Source organism: Plectropomus leopardus, chromosome 14, assembly GCF_026936395.1.
Source record: "Plectropomus leopardus strain MGB_pleo_1.0 chromosome 14, ASM2693639v1, whole genome shotgun sequence".
In the NCBI taxonomy this organism is placed as follows: Eukaryota; Metazoa; Chordata; class Actinopteri; order Perciformes; family Serranidae; genus Plectropomus; species Plectropomus leopardus.
Genome location: NC_142189.1, coordinates 12,227,222 through 12,248,200, shown reverse-complemented (window position 1 = coordinate 12,248,200; position 20,979 = coordinate 12,227,222). Strand labels below are relative to the sequence as shown.

The 20,979-nt window shown below is 39.4% G+C and overlaps 1 protein-coding gene across 2 annotated transcripts; it reads left to right on the top strand.

Annotated features, from left to right (window-relative positions):
* The first annotated feature begins 231 nt into the window (after positions 1-231).
* On the top strand, positions 232-13,852 carry LOC121953986 (transcription factor Sp3-like). Of its 2 annotated transcripts, none has more exons than XM_042501283.2 (9): positions 232-373; positions 700-797; positions 2,383-2,613; positions 4,284-4,874; positions 7,898-8,098; positions 8,502-8,706; positions 8,815-9,004; positions 9,706-9,902; positions 12,038-13,852. In XM_042501283.2, exons 1-9 carry the CDS (start codon positions 367-369, stop codon positions 12,286-12,288), a joined length of 1,971 nt encoding a protein of 656 aa, XP_042357217.1. In that variant the 5' UTR covers positions 232-366; the 3' UTR covers positions 12,289-13,852. The 2 variants fall into 2 exon arrangements, with proteins under 2 accessions (XP_042357217.1, XP_042357218.1); XM_042501284.2 differs by having other exon boundaries at positions 250-413.
* Positions 13,853-20,979: the final 7,127 nt, after the last annotated feature.

Here is a 20,979-nt window from a genome sequence, read left to right as displayed (position 1 = left end):
GCCACTTTTTAACAAGTATCTCTGTTGGGAATTCAACAACTGCATTCCATCTCCTGTCTCGCTCAACAACAAACAGGAAACACACGTCCTATGAAAAGTGGCTGACATTCCGCTCAGCCAATAGCGGGCGCGGAACCTTTCGTTAAGCCAATCGCGTTAGAGAAGAAGGGCGGGACATCCTGTAATGTGATGCAAATTCGACGGTCAAGCCTGTTAGTCCCACCTTTTTGTGTTTCCCGCACCGTCAATCAAAATAGAAAAAAAACGACCCGAATTCACCGATCAACACTAGCCCGCCTTTGATAAAATAATCATGTTTGGAGTTTAGTTTATCTGATAATCCTCCCGGTTACTACCGTTAACGCTATGACTGGTACGTAAACATTTAGCGCATCGAAGCGTGCAACTAATCGGTGAGTTTGTGCAACCTACAGCGAAGCAAGCTGCGTCTTTTTTATCTTTTGCTCCGCTGCTAACTAGCTAGATATGGTTAGCTAACTGAGCTAGCTGGCTAGCCACGGAGTTGACAAAGTAAACAGTCGATCTGGGCCAAAATCGCCACACAATCTGCGCTGCAAAGTTGAATTTCGCAGTCAGCTCCTTTTGGACTGGAGAGTGGGGATGCTTTGCGGGCTTTTCTGGCAGGCAGGAGTTGAAGATTACAGAGTTTTGCTGAGTTTCCCCCTCTCTCCCTGCTAGCGCCAGAGCAGCCTCTGAAACAAGGAGAAATGGCGTCCGCGGACGTGGACAGCAGTCAAAGCGAGTTTCTGCAACCCGCCGGCGCAGCGGAAACACAGGTATCCGACATTTTCTAGCTCGTCTTTCTTGCTCGCTTTCGATGTCTGGTTGTGTTTTTGAGAGCATGAAGTTCACACGTTTTAAAATTTTGATGGCATGGGGTGAAAGCCGTACACTTCCTGTGTTCCCCTCAATAACGGCCACCCACTTTACCCCTGTAAAACCCGCCCATAGTGGGTAGGACACTGAAGTCAGTCACTTGGGTCGGCTCAGTGGAAGATAGCCGGTGTACCTTGGGCTGGGAGGATGCCGGGGTGTGATAATATTGCAGGCAAAGACTCCATAATCAAAACAGTAGCGTTCAGTTGTGTTGCAATAGCCACCCATCCCCCACACCATGCTCTCCAGCCTGTTATGTTCACTCTGCATGTTGGTGGTTGTGGTTGTTGCATCGTTTGCATCAGAAGAAATCCTGCACAATCGTCCACTCCCTTTATCAATAATAATTATAACTTGATGTGTGTAGCACCTTTGAACAGAGTTTACAAAGTGCTTCGACAAACAAAGCAAAAGAACAAGGCATAGATGAAAATACAACAACAGAGATCCAAACAGTCCTACAAGGGTAGAGTTCAGGGATGCACAATAATACAGACACATCATCAATACTGGCAGACATTTGCTTTAAAATGAAATATCCAAATCGATGATTTCTGCCCATATCACAAGCCGATATATATGCATTTTATTGATAAAGTGCAGAACATCAACCCTAAGTTGAAGCATTTTTTATTTTGCACAATGAATAATATTACATACACTGAAAATCGTTATATTTCACGTCTCCATCTGCTGGTGAGCCATCACAGCCAGTGTATGCATAATATGATGGTAATTCTACTCCAGAAGAGACTTGATTCTCACTTAAATAAGGTGGTAAAAAAGTAGATATATCAATATCACTATCGATTATCAGCCAAATGGGTTGTTTGTTTCCTATTGGCATATGGGATATCATCAAAAAATACAGTATCTGTCATTCCTAGTAAAGTCAAATTAAAACAAAAGGACAAATAATGTAATATGCAGGTTGCCAAATGTCAGTACAGAATTTTACAAACAAATAGACCATAAATAGTAAAAAAAAAAATACAACAAATAAAATGAAGTGAAACATACATAAAATAGGTGAAAGCAAGTCTATAAAAATGGGCTTTAAGAAGTGATTTAAAAGAAGTCACTGATTATGGGGTCGAGGACCTGGTGGCAAAAGTCCCTGAAGTTTTAAGCCTCTACTTTGGACCAGCCAGAAGGGCCCCACCTGAGGATCTAAGGCTGCGAACTGGCTCATATGGAGTCAGCATTGCTGTTATGTAGCTTGAGGCAAGACCCAGACGAGCTTTGAAAGTGATAGGTGAAATCTTAAAATCACTTCTAAACGGAGAGAAGCTAGGATTGTGGTGATGTGACGCCGTCTGTTAAATCTAATGATTTACTCTTTCTTTCATCGAAATCTCTGAATCCATTACTGATTTGCAGATAATAGCCGGGCCGGTCCTTCGTTCCTGTGATGTAATCTGAAGATGAGATGAATCTTGTTGATGAAGTGTGATCTGATCTTTTTAATCTGAATGTTACTCCCAGACGACAGATATGTCAGCCATTCAGCTGACGGGCTCAGACCGATGGGAGGTGTTAACTCCAGTCTCAACTGGGAAGGAGGACCAGGGAATCGTTCACATTCCAAACTCTGGGATCGTCACGTCCAACGGGCAGTACATGCTTCCTATCGGGAGTCTCCCCAGCCAGCCCATTTATGTTACAGCATCTGGGAATGAGGCTGCAGCCAACGGCGTGTCCAGCATTCAGTATCAGGTAAGAACAGAGAAAGACATTTTAAAGTACAGTAGATGTTCTGTTTAGGTCAGTCCAGACTCTGGTCTGGTGGCCAATTGTGGCCTTCAGACCAATTTTAAGCGGCCCTCGGCTTGTCTCTAAAAATATACTATTTGGGCATTTCCAACAGCATGTCGATTCGGTTCAGTCCAGTTTGGTACACATTTTCTTTAAATTTCCATTGTAAAAAGTTTTGGGTGGTACCTTTTTGTACTTTTGTCACCCTTCTGCTTCGGGTACCCAGCGCACAGTTCTGGTACCAAAATGTGGAGCTAGAAACACTTTCAGTCTACTGGATACACAACGCTCTCTCGAGATGTAAACAAAAAGTAATATTCTTACGTCCATTTTCCTTATTAAACAGAGAAACACGACCATACAACTTCTGAATTCATGTTTCTGTCTTTTACCAAAAGTAAGACTTGTGCGTCACAGAACCTCTTGTTGTTGTTGTTGTTGTTGTTGTTGTTGTTGTTGTTGTTGTTGTTGTTTTCAGCTGCAGCACATCTAGAAAATCTGAGTCTCGCAGATTTTTTTTCGTAGTACGCCAACAATTTTCAGCAAAAATAGACTGTGAAAATGGTCTTTTGATAATTATATTGATTCTATACCACCTATCATTACAGTTTTAGTGTCTTTATCTGTCGCAGACATGAGGAAATACAAATGTATCTGTTTAACTCAACCTTTCTTGTTTCTGTTTCAAATTATAAGCCCTCAGACAGTGTTTCTGTTGACAGAATCCCTTCAGTTGTTGATGCAAACCTTTTTACTGAGAAACATTTGCAGGATTGTGTTGCTGACGATGCAATAGCTTGCATGACTTCATAAATTAATAATGTGTGCTTTTAATTGTGGAAATACAGTAGTTATAACAGTAGGCAGCTCTGCAGCAGTGCCGTAGCAACAAACGCTGCCAGCATACACTGCTCACGCATGCAGTGTGGCTCCGGCGTAACCTCCAGGGCACATGATGCGCACTGCATGCCAAACATCCTCAATACAGCCTCTCCAGTATGGAGTTAATAAAAAGATGAGGGTCTGTATTTTTGGTGGTATTATCACTTTCAGGATTTTGAAATACCCTGGTAAACTGTAATACTGTGATACTGCCCATACCTTTTAGAGTGTTTAAAATATGTCAACATAGACATACTTGGACCCTCTAAATGGGTCCAAGTCTATTTCCCGTTAGAGAGTTTGTTAATGCAGTAGCCATAGCAACAGAAGAGCAATGAAACAGTCTATTGAAGACTATTTTGCTTTAAGATGAAACAGTTTGTGTCATTTGTATGTGTTTTATTTTACATTTTTTTAAATAACCCTTATGACGCAAGAAGCAGCTGGTCCTCAGGTATTTTCGCATTATCCAGTCTATCCCCCAATTCAAAATTTTGGACACCCCTGGTTTAAGCTATGATCTTGCTAAAAACGAATGCTGGTAGGGCACCCGCTAGCTCACCTGGTAAAGCGGTCACCCCATGTACAGAGGCTGTGTCCTTGCCACAGCAGCCGTGGATTCGATTCCAACCTTGGCTGCATGTCATCCCCTCTGACTCCCCCTTTCACACTCTCTGCCCTATCAAATAAATGGAAAATCACTAAAACATAATCTTAAAAAAAACAAAAACAAATGCTCGTTCTTCCAGGTCATACCCCAAATCCAAAATGCAGATGGGACACTTGCAGGATTCACACAGGGACTGGATGACGGCACGGGACAGATCCAGCTCCTCCAAGACGGCACCCAGGGCAGCATTGGTATCAGCTGTGCCACGACGGCGACCACAGACCTCCTGACGCAGGCGGGGCAAGTCCAGTCAATTCAAGGTGTTCCGCTGACTGGGGGGGCAGCGTACACAGGCACAGTCCCCGTAGGACTACCCAGCAATATAACATTCGTCCCTATAAACAGTGTGGATCTGGAGTCTCTAGGGCTGACCGGTGCGCAGACGGTCCCCATTGCGACAGGTGTAACACCCGAAGGTCAGCTGATCATGGGCAGCCAGACGCTGGACAATCAGGGTCAGGACGCTGGCGTCAAGCAGCCGCTGGTGACGGTGAGCGGCACCAACCCGGAGCTCTACGTGCCAACCACCACTTCCTCCTCCAACACCTCCCAGCTTCCGGAGACCATCGACGGCACTGGGGTTCTGACCCAAGCGACCGCCGTGTCCGCAGGTGTGTCAGACCCCTCCTCGGAGAACTTCAACTCCCACAACCACCTGCAGCAAATCCAGGTAAGAGCGTGTGTCTTTAACACGATGTCATTGTATGTTGGTTTGCATGCTTTAAAGTAGCAGTCCTGAGATAATCTGATGGGTCACAAGAATTTCAGTTTGAAGAAGAAAAATACATATTTATGCGAAATAAAATGATGAGATGCACGATACTTTCACCTTTTAGGCCTCTAGAAATGCAAAAAGGAAAAATCACTTTTAGTTCCAAACTAATTCCATAACTGCTAAACACAGATACATGAGACCGGTACAGGGTTCCTACGATCATGGAAAACTTTGAAAAGTCATGGAATGTCTCAGTCTTATTCTAGGCCTAGAAAAGTCATGGAATTAGTAAAAAATCAATAAAAGTTTTGATTTTTTTTGTGTGCGGTCTTACGTAATGTAAAACAAACTTAACTATCAGAAATTGGAAAAGTTTGCTGTTTGATTTGTACACAATAATTGACGTTTGTAGTAAAACAGGCAGATACTATACTGTTCTGTTCATGTTATATGCTGTGATTGGTCATTCAGTTTTATTATTGGTCCTTGAAAAGTCATGGAAAAGCTTTGAGATTTTGTCAGTGGATACGTGTGGGGACCCTGGTGGTAGTGTTGTTTCTTTATTATTTGATTTGATAGTTTAGACTTTAAGTCAAACTTAAGAACATTAGTTTAATGAAAAAAAGGAGTATATTGAAAAAGCCTAATAATAATCTTTGAATTAAGGCACGTTAAAAAGTTTTATTGGTATCTTTATCAAAGTCAGGTATTGCGTTACCACTAGTATCTTGAAATTTCAAACGATATCAGCCCTATGATGGGGAGTATAAAGTTGATTCAATTTAAGGGTCACCGGCAAAAATGGTTGGGAGCCACCTCTTTAAAGGGGAATTACGGCCATTTTCAAAATTCATACTTGCTATTCCTGTGGTCTCAGACAGCCCTAATATGTAAGTTAAGATAAACGAGTCTTCCCAAATCCACATACTAGAGAGCTAAAACTCAGATATGTGATGTCATAGGGCAGACGTTCTCAAAGTCCGGACCCCGGTCCGACAGCAAGTCAGTCCGGACCGAACCCATACTCTGTATTGGGAATGCAATAATACAAAATAATGAAGTGTTCATTCAAAATTAGCAAGTTAGTTAACAGCTATCAGGCGTTCATGTTCTGAGAAAGACATTTGGCGTCTCTGTTAGTGTACATGACGTTGCCAGTGCAGTGAGGATGTCAAAACCGAGTTTTCGCCAAACAGTGGACCGAGAAATATGCGCTCATTTTGCCCCAGTCCATCTCGAAGCCCATGTGTTTGATTTGCACAGGGACGGTTTGAGTTGTGAAGATTGGGAATGTTAAACGCCACTATAACAAAGAGCACAGACATTTCAAACAGCAATACAGAGGTGAGGATAACAAAATCTCAACAGTTAAAATCTTCTGATGAATCATCAAACAAGTTGTGTGTGAGATCTGTGACACAGCAAGCTACTGAAACCTCTCTCCCAACATCCTGGGTGCTGGGCAAAAAACGTATCACCTCAACACCAGTCGTTCCGAACCTCTGGCCTGAAGTAGAAATCAGATTCAGACCTTTGGATATTAAGTTTGAGAAGCCCTGTCATAGAGTATGTAGTCTGATGCTACTCTATAGATGATCATTTGGAGGGAGATTTTATAGATGACAGTGAGAGCACCCGGGGAAGTCCTCTGAGTACGTGTGTACATTTTCTGCTACAGAACTGAAAACACTACAATCGAATAAATCTCATTTTGGTTTAAAACCGAAAAAAAACAGTCTGGGAGTCCATAAAATCAGACTCCCATTTATTATTGACGAAGCAGCTCCAGACTTGATGACATCATATGTTTGTCACTTCACTGTTTTTTTTCCTTTTAGAAAAAAACAGTGAAGTGACAAATCAACGATATTGATTAACCTTTCCAAGGCCACAAAAATAACATATGTGGCTTCCTAATTTAGGTCAGGAGCCCCTTGAAGGACCCTCAGTGTGTCTTATACGTATCTCAGTTTTACACGAACATATTTGGACAATCATAGTAGCCTCCCACAAGGAATCATTTGTTGTTTTTTCACGTCTTTATACATGTTTATTTGCTGCATAACTACAGTTAAAAGTGTAAACTGCACTTCTGTGATCAGATGTCAGCTTGTGAATACAATGCTCTTGTGCAACCAGCTCTCAAGTGCTGGGAGTCTCCCTGAGGGCCAACAACCACAAATGAATTCTTAGCCTGTGGGAAATGCTCTTGCTTGCAATTTATTAACAACACTAAGGCTAAATGTCCACTGTACTGTTAAACCAAGGCCTCTGACATATTCGCGTGATTTTAAAAAGTCTAAAAATGTCGAATTAAATTCAATTTGGTAAATATTAGGTCTTAAAAGTAATTTAATTTGTGAGGTTTTGATAGACACAAATATTTTAATTTCATTTTTCCATCTTTTAATTCATTTTTGCCAAAATGAGTTATGCTCCTCTGCATGAAAGTCTGGACACCAGATGATGTGAAAGACATTTCTGATGTTACACATTTTTATACCTGCCGCTGAACCTTATACTCTCTTTTTACTTTATACATGCACTTATCGGTTGGCAAAATGTAGATCAACCTAACTCACTCTAATAACCGTACTCCTACATGAAACCTACCTCTGCAAGGCATGATTTTTTAAATAGCACCCTTCAGACACAAGGCAATTCAAAGTGCTTTATATGGGCAGAAATTCACGAATTACAATACATTAAGAAAGCATTAAGATTGCATCCAAACACTTAAAGACAATCAAAGAGCAGAAGCAAAAAGCAAACAAAAAGGGACCACAAAATTAACTTACATGCAATGGTTGAATAAGAAAAAGATGATTTGTTCCAAAATTAATGTCAGATATGGTTAAAAATGATCTAAAAGGCATTAAATTTAAGTTTCTGACACCTGTGGTCACCCTGTAGGAACATAATGTGAATGTATTTTCTCAGCCTGTGTGTGATTGTCGTGTATTTTCATTCCTCTGCAGGTTTCATCCTCGAACGCCACCACTATCTCGCAGCCCATCCTGCAGCTGTCTGGGGACAGTCAATCCCAGGTGGCTCAGGGTCAGGACCTGACTGCAGCAGGCCAAACTCTGCAGAGTGTGCAGCTGGTCAACCCAGGGACCTTCCTCATCCAGGCCCAAACTGTCACCGCTACTGGACAGATCCAGTGGCAGACCTTCCAGGTAACTGATGAGGAGGTTTCTTTATGTTTTATACACAAGTTGCTGATTGGCAATATCTGAGTAGCATGTTGTGTTTTTGCACTGTGAGAGATGTCACATTGCTAACACATATTGCACAGGGTTCGTACGGGGGCTGGAAATACTTGAAAATTAATTTTAACGTGGTGTTTTCAAAGTTTGTGAAGAGACTTGCCTAAAATTGTAATTACATTCTTTTATAAATCACTCTCTAAAAGAAGTCTGGTTGGTTTAGATCGTACAGGTGTACAGAATAATGGTGTTTATAAATAAGCATGTAGATTAACACAACTGCAAGGTGCTGGAAAAGTTTGAAAATGCTTGAAAAGGGCTTGAATTTGACTTTGGAAAAGTATAGGAACCCTGACCCCATCTCTCTCTGTAGGTTCAGGGTGTCCAGTCACTCCAGGGGCTCCAGTTGCCTCAGGGGCAGGGGCAGGCCCAGCAGCTGACCTTAGCCCCGGTCCATACCCTCCCTCTGGGCCAGACAGGCCAGGTCAGCCTGCCAAACCTCCAGACAGTCACGGTGAACTCTGTAGCGCAAAGTGGAGTTCAGTACACACAGGGGGAGGACACAAACAGTCCAGCTGGTATGGGACACCTGCAGATGCTTTACATCACACATAATTCTTATTTGACTGAGCACCTGTTCAATTTCTTGGTGTGACATCTCGTCTTCATCTTCTTCGGTGGTTCAGGTATCCAGATTAAGGAGGAGCCGGACTCTGAGGAGTGGCAGCTGAGCGGCGACTCCACGCTGAACCCCAGCGATCTGAACAACCTGCGTGTCCCGATGGGAGATGAGGACATGGAGACGACAGGCGGGGAGGGCAAGAGGCTCCGCAGAGTAGCCTGCACCTGCCCCAACTGCAAAGAGTCTGGAGGAAGGTGGGCCTGTCGAAAAACACAAACATTACAGATGCCTGGAGGGGCTGATGATCTGCTTACCTTTAAGAAAAAAAGAAGTACTTTATCAATCCTTTATTGGGGAAATAATTCTTTTTAATTAGAAAAGATAGGAAATTAACACTTAACTAAATGAGTCACTAAAACTTTATTAAACATCATAATTACAGTAATGAACAATATTATAACAATATTATGCAGGTTTGTTCAGAGACAGCCCATTTTCATGCAACCATAAAATCAATTTAAAGAGGCGTTTCATTGATAAACCCAGATGTTTTCAGTAGAGCGACTGTATTAAACACTCAGTGTCTCAGTATCACAAATTAGCTTTTATTGCTTCTTTTATTGTTTTAGAACTTGTGTTTAACTGGGAATGATCTGTTGCAGCCAGCTTTACATTCCTGTACTGAAGGAGTTTAACTGGTTTTAAATCCTGCTCGTGTGGTATTAACATTTCATATTCCCATGCAAAACTCAATTTGCATGCAAAAAAACATTTATGCAAATAAAAAATGCAAATGTTTTGGCTAATCTTTTATGAGCACAGTGACATAATATTATTATTCTTTCATTATTTAGAAGTTCTGGTAATTTTGTTTCTTTTATCTGTTTGTATTGTTTGTTTGCAAATTGTTATCCTTTGAATGCCACAATATTTGTGTCTCCTACCCACTTTGCAGAGGTTCAGGCATGGGGAAGAAGAAGCAGCATATCTGCCACATCGCCGGCTGCGGGAAGGTTTATGGTAAGACATCCCATCTCCGAGCTCACTTGCGCTGGCACAGTGGAGAGAGGCCCTTCGTCTGTAACTGGATGTTCTGCGGGAAGAGGTTCACCAGGAGCGACGAGCTGCAAAGACACAGGAGGACACACACAGGTGACACAATGCCACGTTTCACCCCATAACACAGTTTTTATACAGTTTTCATGTTTTTGAGCTAGTCTGAAGCTGTGAGTAAGTATCGTGTTGGAAGAGTGACGACAAAAACGTTTGTACCTGGTTAATTACTGTTTTCTGTCCATGGTACAAACTTTAAAGGAAGATATTTAGTTTTTAAGAGATGTTCCTGTAGCCAGACTTTGCAGTTAAAACATAAGATACCAAAAATAATTTTCCCGTTTGTCTGCAGCTGTCCCTTCCATTGTTTTTGATTACGCAATGTTCAGCGATAAAAGGTGTCAAGCATCATCTGTGAAATGAGAAAATGAAACCGGCTGCAGCTTCAAATCCAAATGCTGAGACATTTTAAATGATGTATAGCTAAGTCTGGCTTTATTATGAAGGCAAAAACTACAGGACCACTTCATTAGAATTCAAATATGTTAGGTGTTGAGTTGAATAATGATCTATAATAGATATTGAAATGATCCAAGCTGTCTAATCAGTATCTATAAAAAGTATCTGATTTAGGGCTAAAAAAGGAATGTTGATTTAATGACTAGTTATAATAGAAAGTTAACACTCATATATTGAACATTTTAAGTAAAATGTCAAAAGTGTGTTATGTATTTCATTATTTTTATGTAACTTAAGTCTTAAGACGCTTTGTGTTTCATCTGGCTACAAGAGATTTTGTGTGGCCCCTGAGTGTGATTTGAAATGCATGCATTGTGTTTGTATCATCAGCGGTACATTTCAATGCTTCAGTGCTTGAATTTCAATCACTTCCAGTAGCTTACAGTTTATACACAACTCAGCTACTGTGTGAAACTGTGTCCTCCTAACAAGCTTCAGTAACGTTAGAAAGCACTCCGAATGCCGCGGCTGCATGGCAAATAGTGGCACCTTGTGAGTGTTGCAGAAATTGCAACCTGTCATCAATGCTAATGCCAAATTTAGAGATTTTGAGATCTTGGCAGTTGGGGTGTTGAGATGAGAGGGAAAGATATTTAGTTGTGTGTGTGCACATTTTTTTTCTGTGCGGCCTCAACCATATGGGGGCTATTTTATAAAAAAATCATAGTAAAAATATTCATAGTATAGTATGTCATAGAATATGTTATGAAAAAGTTATTTTATATTAAACCAGAAAAATGTAATGAAAAAGTCAGATAGTATGTTACAAGATATACAAAAAAGACCATAATATAATGTCATCAAAAGTCATAGTATAGTATGGCTTAAAATGTATTTTAAGATGTCATGGTGTAGTATGCCATAAAAAGTCATAGTATGGTACGATATATATATATCTAATTTTTTAAAGTGTCAGTATAGTGAGGCCTAAAAATGTTTGAAAATGTTTGTATATTATGGCATAAAAAGTCATAGTATATTTTTCCGTAAAAAGTATGCTGATCAGAAAAATAAAAATTTAATAGTATACAGTTAAAAAAGTCATAATATAGTATGGAATGAAAATATATATTAAAAACTGTTAGTAGTAGTTGCTAGTCATAGTATAGTACAGCAGATAAATAATTGTATAGTAGGGTATAAAAATGTTATTTAAAAAAAATGCCAATACAGTACGACCTTAAAAAGATACATATAAAAATATTGTCGTATTGCATAAAAGTTTATTCAGTACAGTATGGCTTAAAATTGACTTTAAGCATATTACAGGATTCAAATGTAACAGAATAATAAGACAGAAAGACAACAGAAAGTTCATATCCATCCATGTTCGCATATATGCTGATGGTTGTGCTTGCCTTTATAAATTTTACGTAATGCGAGTTCAAGTACTGAACAAATGTTTTTTTTTCTTTCATAGCTGATTTTTGATTTGAAGCACTTGTCTGTAAGAGTCTGTAGTAAGTTTTACACACTTTACAGGTCAGAAAAGACTCTCGTGGGAAAACTTTGTAATGGTTTCACCTTCTAAATGATCTGCAAATAGATTTTTGATTTATCTGTACCGCAATTTATAGTTACTTATTAGCAAACATAAAGCAAGTGAGCTGGTCTAGTGCATTTTCAGTCAGTGTTTAATGGTGCGTGTGTTAACCGGTAAAGGTTCTATTTGCTCCTGTGCATTGTCTGATTTTTCTGTTTCACGGACGTCACAGGAGAGAAGAAGTTCGTGTGCACAGAGTGCTCCAAGAGGTTCATGCGGAGTGACCACCTGGCCAAGCACATAAAGACTCACCAGAATAAAAAAGGTGGGGTGCCCTCCTCCACGTCTCCGCCCACCACCGACGCCGTCATCACTGCAGACGGCACCACACTCATCCTCCAGACCGCCGCCCACGACCTCGTAGCCAATCAGGAGATCCCTTTGCAGCTGGTCACGGTGGCACCTGGTGAGGTTATGGAATGAGGGGGTGAGGTGGTTTTTGAGAACTGGCCTATCACAGGGACCTCTTGGGCTTTTTTCTCTCCCCTCTTCCTATTTTGTTTGTTTTTTACATATGAATATATACGTAAATATATATGACAAATATATATATTTTAAGTAAGAGTTATCATGACTTTGTTTGTTTTTTGCAGTCTTTTTATAGGCGAGCAAAAAAAAACATTAAAATGTGGTTGCTATGTACACGCGTAAACACACAGACAGACATCAAAACGCATTAACACACAACACGTGACATGAATACTCAACACAATGAAATGCCTTATTTTGTATCATACTCTTGTATAAAATGCTGGAGATGCATGTGTTTTTTTAAGCTTTGCAGAAGATGTAAGTGTAACGGAGATAAATGTGTTTGTGAAATGGAGATGATGGTGAGTAGTAGTTTCTGAAAGAGGGAAAAGGAAGCAGTGAACCTTTCTGGGATGATTACATTTAGAGTTCTGACAAAACCGAGCAGTCTGTTTGAAACAGCGCTGCATCTACGCTGAACTATTGGAGCCATAAATGTAAGCTTTTGTTTTTAACGGAAAAGTTCAGCATTTTGAGAAACATGCTCTTTTGTTTTCTTGCAGAGTGATATCAATCTCACTTAATTTATGGCAAGAAAACAAGTGATTTCCCCCAAAATGTTAAACTCTCCTTAAAGCCGCAACATCTGTTGCACAATCACGAGTGGCTCTGATGTCTTGCTGTGCTGCTTCAAGCAGGGCGGGAGGTTCAGCTGGTGTCAGAGTAGGATGACAGTGCCACTGATCTGAAGTTGTTTTCCACCTCGAGGTGGGGGAAATGGATGCAAGCCGCTCTGAAAAAGGGCAACTTCTTTCAGCATCTGGTCAGTCTGAACAGAATGTCTCATCTGTCCTCACGAGCACGCCGTCCGCTGTGCTTGTCAACGTCAAAATCTTTATTTTTCTTTCTTTTTGCATATTTTTGTTGTAAATTCACATCGTATTTCAGTTTTCTGTCTCTCTGCATGTCTTCTAAATCAAAGCCACACAATGGCAGTCGAAGAAGTGTAGAGTGGTTACCTCTGAATTCCTGCAGGCCTCCCCATTGCCATTGTCAGCTGCATACGCCTGCAGGAGAACATGCACCAATGTGGCCATGTGAAGAAAACAAACGGATGCAACAAGTCAGAAAGCCCCCAGGGTTGTGTTTGTCATCGAACATTTCAGTTGGACACCAGATGATGTGAGTTACATTTTGCAATAACTGCTCTGTTGGTAATTCTGGCCAGATGTCACTCAAGTTAAGAGGAAAACAATCATGCCATTGTTTGTTTTGTTTTTATTACTTTTAATTAATGTAATCCCTTCCTCAGTTTGTCCTCATGTTTGTAGCATTCATTTACATGTATATTATCTTATTTTCACATTGTTCATAGAAGCCATTACTTAGTTAACGGAATTTGTTGTATCAAACCCTTATTTTAAGTGATTTTTTAAAGAATTGGTGTAAAAATTGAATGTTACCTTTTCTAAAACCTTTTTTCAAATGGATCACAATAAAAGTCTGAAACCTTCCAGCAACAGCTTTGTGTATTAGGGCAGCATCTAGGTACCATTTACATAAAAGAAGAAAAAAAACCCCATAAAAAATCATAGTTCAGTATTTAAAAAAAAAAAAGCTGTATTATATATCCAAAAAAAAGTCATAGTATAGTATGTAGAAAAAAGTGTCTAAAAGTCATAAGATGTCGAAAAAACACTCATAGTATACTATGTCAAAAAAACTTTAAAAAAAGTCAAAACACTATGTAAAAAAAAAAAAGTTATATTATGTTGAAAAAACTCAGTATATTGTGTTAAAACAACTAAAGAAAGTCACATTATAATATGTAAAAAAAAAAAAAAAGAATTAAAATACAGTTTTCAGAGGAAAAAGTCACAGCTTAGTATGAAAAGAAAAAAAAACCTTTAAAGTTACTGTATAGTATGTCAGAAAAGTCATAATATGTTGGAAAAAACTCAGGATAGCATGTCAAAAAAACTTAAATCATTGTATAATTTGTCATAGTCGACAACCTAAAATAATAAAAACATTCCAGCAAGACATGATATTAAGGTATGTCGTCAAAAGTGGCACCGAAACGTCATAGTACAGTATGTCGTCAAAAACGGCACCAAATTGCCATAGTATGTTATGTCATTAAAAAGTCACCAAAAGGTTATAGTATAGTATGTCGTCCATATTGGCACCATATTGTCATATTATTGTAGTATAGAATGATGTCAAAAATGGAACAAAAACGTCAAAAGTATACTATGTTGAAGAAAAAAACCCATCAAAACCTCATTGCATTGTATGTTATCAACAACGGCACCAAAACATAGTGTAGTATGTCGTCAAAAGGGCTCAAAAACCTCATGGTATACAATGTTGAAAAAAAACTTGTATCAAAATCTGATCGTATAGTATGTTGTCAACAATGGCACCAAAATGTCATACTGTCGTCTAACGTGAAAAGTGGCATCAAAACGTCATAGTATAGTATGTCGTCAAATTGGTATGTAAAAATGGCACCAAAATATCTTCAATCATCGAATCATTTGTTGTCAAAAACATCCAAAACGTCACAGTATAATGTGACGGCACCAATATTTCATAGTATAGTATGTTGTCCATATTGGCACCAAAACGTCATACTATAATATGTTGTTCAGTGGTGTTCATGTTTCTACCGCCAGCCATGAAAAATCCAAACTAGCTGTCTTTTCTCCTGAGCCACACTTACCTTACCTAACATTTGGACAACAACCTTCAAAAGTCACCTGTCCTGATAAGGCTTGATCCCGCTACCTCAGAGAGGCCAACTGGCCTACTAACTCACTGACCAAACCTCCTGACACTTCAAAGTTTTTGATGTTTTCGGTCACACTCTCTTTTGACGTTTTCCGACATATTAAAATATGTAGTTTTCAGCCATGTTTCAACATGCTATATTATTACATTATTTTTCCTTTTTTCTACTTGCTATACTATTGGTTGCTTTATGTGTCTGCTCTGCTGATACAAGTCATGGATGACGTACCTTATCACAAACACTTAAGACAGTTAAAAAACATACAATTGCCTCCTGAATTTTCATATACTGAATACCGGATTTTCCCTGTTAAGAACTTAGTTGATTATCAGCTTGATTTATTCATCAGTTAAGTTTTCGATAGATGTCACTGGCAATACCAAGGTGAAGAGAACACCGAAACTCTCTGGACAGACAGGAGGTTTAGCTCAATGGGTAAAGTGGTTGGTTGGTGTGTCTGCAGTTCATGGTTCAAGACTTACCTGGGAGAGGACATAATTGACTTTTATGGCATAAATCAAATAAAATATCGGCTGATTTATCTGTTTGCTCTGCTGATATAGGTAATCGATAACATACCTTGCAATGAACACTTAAAACAATTAAAAAACACACAATTGTCTCCTTGTCTCCTGAAATTTTCACATACTGAATGCTGAATTTTTCCTGCCAAGACCTTAGTTGATTATCATCCTGACTCATACAGCTGTCAACTTTAACAGACCTCACACCTAAAGGGAACGTCGAAAAATTGCAGTTGTCAGGAGGTTTAGCTCAGTGGGTAAAGTGGGTGGTTGGTGAGCACGAGGTTGCTGGATCAAGACTCATCTAGAGCAGATAACATTTTGAAGACTGAGCTAAACCCAAAGCAAGCACAGAGCTAAAGGGAACATCAAATACATGAAGTCTGATTGAGAGATAGGAAGGACAGTCAAGAGACAAGAAGGGTGAAGGAAAGACAAGAAGTTAGGTAAAGAGATAGGAAAGTCAGTCAAGTTACATGCAGTTGGGTTGTGAGACAGGCAGGACAGTCAAGACACAGGAAGTTGAGGTGAGAAACAGGAAGTTGGGTTGGGAGACAGAAAGGTTAGTCAAGTTACAACAATTGAAGTTGACAGATAGGAAGTTGACTTGAGTGACAGGAAGTTCAGTGAAAGTAAAAGATGGAGGTGGAGGATGAGAGTATAAGAGGTGAAAATAGGAATACGAAAGGGTCAGAAAATAGAGAGTAAGGGACTGTAATAGGAAAGTCAGGAACATAGCACAATGCATCCTAGCACAAGTCTGAAAATATGACAGAATGGGCTGATACATTCCTTAGGTTAGTGAAGTTACAGCAAGTTAAGTTGAGAGACAGGAAGTTGAGTTGAGAGACAGGAAGTTGAGTGAAGGTAGAGGATGAGAGTATAAATAAAATATCAGCTGATATACCTGTCTGCTCTGCTGTTAAAAGGGTCATATGGGGTTGAAACAGAGAATTCAGTATAGGCAGTGACGTCCTTCAAAAACTCAACTCATATGAGTCAGGCCGATATTCCTTGATTTTGACAGACGCATCTGCCGGTACTGGTTTTACCTGTTTCTGGACCACTTCACCTGATTTTTCGGCCAAAACGATATTTCATCAATTTAACATGCTTTAATTTGTTTTGCAATATCACAGTCAGTGTCTAAACTGTGTGAAAATACAGCCAAATAATATTTAATGGCATAAATAAAATAAAATATCGGCTAATATCTGTCTGCTCTGCTGTTATAAGGGTCATATGGTGTTGAAGCGAAAATTTCAGTATCGACAGTGACGTCTGTCAAAACCTGACTGATATATGAGAAAGGCCGATATTCCTTGATTTCGACAGACGCATCTGCCGATACTGGTTTTACCTGTTTTTGGACCACTTCACCTGATTTTTCGGCCAAAACGATATTCTATCAATTTAACATGCCTTAATTTGTTCTACAATATCACAAACAGTGTCTAAACTGTATAAAACTACAGCCAAATGATATTTAATGGCATAAATAAAATAAAATATCGGCTAATATCTGTCTGCTCTGCTGTTATAAGGGTCATATGGTGTTGAAGCGAAAATTTCAGTATCGGCAGTGACGTCTGTCAAAACTTGACTGATATATGAGTAAGGCCGATATTTCTTCATTTCGACAGACGCATTTGCTGATACTAGTTTTTACCTGTTTCTGGACCACTTCACCTGATTTGTCAGCCAAAATGTTATTTTATCAACTTAACGTGCCTTAATTTGTTCTGCAATATCACAATCACTGTCAATACTGGACTTCCTTAATTTTAGGACTGCTCCCACTCATTCAAGACCTAAGGAATGTATCAGCCCATTCTGTCATATTTTCAGACTTGTGCTAGGATGCATTGTGCTATGTTCCTGACTTTCCTATTACAGTCCCTTACTCTCTATTTTCTGACCCTTTCGTATTCCTATTTTCACCTCTTATACTCTCATCCTCCACCTCCATCTTTTACTTTCACCGAACTTCCTGTCACTCAAGTCAACTTCCTATCTGTCAACTTCAATTGTTGTAACTTGACTAACCATTCTGTCTCTCAACCCAACTTCCTGTTTCTCACCTCAACTTCCTGTGTCTTGACTGTCCTGTATGTCTCACAACCCAACTGCATGTAACTTGACTTTCCTGTTTCCTAACCTATCTTCTTGTCTTCCCCCAACCTTGTCTCTTGACTGTCCTTCCTATCTCTCAATCAAACTTCATGTATTTGATGTTCTCTTAAGCTCTGTGCTTGCTTTGAGTTTAGCTCAGTCTTCAAAAGGTCACCTGCCCTAGATGAGTCTTGAACCCACAACCTTATGCTTACCAACCACCCACTTTAGCCACTGAGCCAAATCAACTGACAACCAACATTTTTGGATGTTCCACTTGGGTGTGAGGTCTCTTGAAGTTGACCGATGTATGAGTCAGGATGACAATTCAGCATTCAGTATATGAAAATTCAGGAGACAAGGAGACAATTGTGTGCTTTTTAACTGTTTTAAGTGTTCATTGCAAGGTATGTTATCGATCACCTATATGAGCAGCGCAAACAGATAAATCAGCCGATGTTTTATTTTATTTATGCTATAAAAGTCAAATGTCTCCTGTTTCAGATAAGTCCAGAACCAACAACCTGAGGCATACCAACCATATTCTTTAACCACTGACCTAAACCTCTTCACAGACTAATACCTTTGACGTTCCCTTCAAGTCAGTATTGCCAGTGATATCTGTTGAAAACTTGACTGATTCAGGCCAATATTCAACAAAGGTCTTGGCACGGAATATTCAGCATTCAGTATATGAAAATTCAAGAGACAAGGAGACAATTGTGTGTTTTTAAACTTTTTTAAGTATTCGTAGCAAGGTACATTAACAATGAATTATATCAGTAGAGTAAATAGATAAATCAGCAGATATTTTATTTATGCCATAAAAGTCAAATGTCACCTGTCCCAAATTTGATTTGAACCAACATCCACAGGAACACTAACCAACCACTCTACCCACTGAGCTAAGCCTCCAAACAGTTCAAAGTGTTTCGATGTGCAAGTGACACAAGGTCTTGGCAGGGGAAATTCAGCAGAAAAGAAAAAGCAATACTACAGTATGATGAAAAAATGTCAAAAATGATGTGTCCCAAAAACAGCTGAAAACTGCATAAAACAGCGTGCCGAGACACGTCATAGCATGGAATGTTGGAAAACCGGCCAAAAGCACCAACACCTGGCGCAGTCCTACTATGAAGACGATGGTGGTATTGATCACCCAAAAAGAGGGCCTTGAGTTGCTGTGGTCCCTGCAACACTTCGAGGTTTATGTACGCTCGAGCTTGGAACCCGTTAAGATTTATTCTGAACACAACCCCCTCGTGTTCTTGTCACGCATGCGCAATTACAACCAGCACCTTATGCTTTGGTCGTTATTACAAGATTTTAATGTGGAGATCCATCACATCAAAGGTGTCAACAATATTGTTGCTGATGCCTTGTCTCAGGCAGGTTTTTACGAACCATACATTTCTGGAGGGGTAGAAATGTTTGATCTTAGGTGGGGGGTGTTATGACTGTGAGCCATATTATTGTTAATGGGTGTCAAATTATGTTATTATTATTATTATTATTATTATTATTATTATTATTAGGTCGTTCTGCTGTTTGTGCCTGTCTCTGTCTGCGTGCCTGTCCTCTGTGCTGTAGTGCAGGTCTTGTGTGCCTCGGACGGAGAGGACAGCAAGCGCCAGTGCATGATTGGACAGAGCTCGTCATGTGGCTCGGCTTGTGTTGGCTGAAGGAATGACAGTGGAGACTTTAAAAAGCTGTCATGCCCCCACCTCTGTCCTGGCTTCCTATGTGATCACCGTTGATTTTGAGTGTGGTAGTTTGTAACAGTGCCTTCTGAGCATTTGTAGCATATTGTAAATAGTTGTTTCAATTTATGCTAACAGTCCAACTGTATTGTAGGTTTTCTGGATAGGGAGTGAGGTAATATCAGTGTCTTTTATTTATTTTTATTCTAGGTAGGTCAGTGTTTAAAAATATAAAATGTTTTTGTTTATTGTGTTTAGCCTTTCCATGATGCCTGTTTAATTTCTGAGAGAAATTAAAAGAGAATTTTGAGGAGTGTAGTTTCCTTTTCTGGGTCATCAGTTGGGAGAAAGGAAGTAGATGGTAATTTTATGTTACGTTATATATCCCCTAATCCGGGCATAAAAATATTGTATTTTGAATAAATGACCCAAAAAATAATACAATAGAATGGTGAAATGTCAAAAAACAAAATGTCCCCCCCAAAAAATGGCAACTGCACAAAATAGTGTGCCAACACACGCCATAGCATAGAATGTTACAAAAATTGTCAGTCGAATTGTCAATTGGTCATTTTTTCGACATGCCAAATCTTGGTGTTTTTGGCAATTTTTGCAACTCTCTATGCTATGGTGTTTCTTAGCAGGCTATTCTAAGTAGTTTACAGCTGTTTTTGGGATATGTAAAATTTTGACATTTTTTGCTATACTACAGCCTTTCATTTTTCGGTCATTTTTACAAGATGCAGAATTATGGTGTTTTGGGGCATTTCTGCAGCTTTCTATGCTATGGCGTGTCTCAGTAGGCCTTTCTAGACTGTTTACAACAGTTTTTGGGACAAGTCAAATTTTGACGTTTATTGCCATACTATAGCCTTGCCTTTTTGGGCATTTTTTTCCATATGCCAAATTATGGTGTTTTTGGTCATTTTTGCAACTTTCTATGCTATGGTGTTTCTTAGCAGGCTATTCTAGGTAGTTTACAGCTGTTTTTGCGATATGTAAAATTTTGACATTTTTTGCCATACTACAGCCTTGCATTTTTCGGTCATATTTCGACGTGCCAAATTATGGTGTTTTGGGAAATTTTTGCAACTTTCTCTACTATTGCATGTTTAAGCAGGCTATTCAACGCTATTTCCAGCTGTTTTAGGGACATGTAAAAGTTTGGCATTTTTTGCCATACTATAGCCTTGCCTTTTCAACAATTTTCTCAACATGCCATATAAGGTGTTTAAAGGGGTGTTTTGGGCTGTTTTTGAGAAATTATATGCTATGGTGTGTCTTGACACGCTATTTTATGCTGTTTTGAGGTGTTTTGAGCTGTTTTTAGGACATGTCATATTTTGACATTTTTGACTATAGCCTTGCCTTATCGGTCATTTTTTCTACATGCCATATTTAGGTGTTTTTGGACGTATAGCTTTGCCTTTTCGTTCATTTGCAAAATTCCATGCTATGTCGTGTTTAAGCACGCTGCTTTATGCTGTTTTGAGGTGTTTTGAGCTGTTTTTGG

Excerpts from the sequence above, each read along its gene's own strand:
- LOC121953986 (XM_042501283.2), top strand. Across the intron at positions 2,614-4,283 it reads TGTCCAGCATTCAGTATCAG|GTCATACCCCAAATCCAAAA; the intron begins GTAAGAACAGAG and ends TCGTTCTTCCAG. Across the intron at positions 8,099-8,501 it reads TCCAGTGGCAGACCTTCCAG|GTTCAGGGTGTCCAGTCACT; the intron begins GTAACTGATGAG and ends CTCTCTCTGTAG.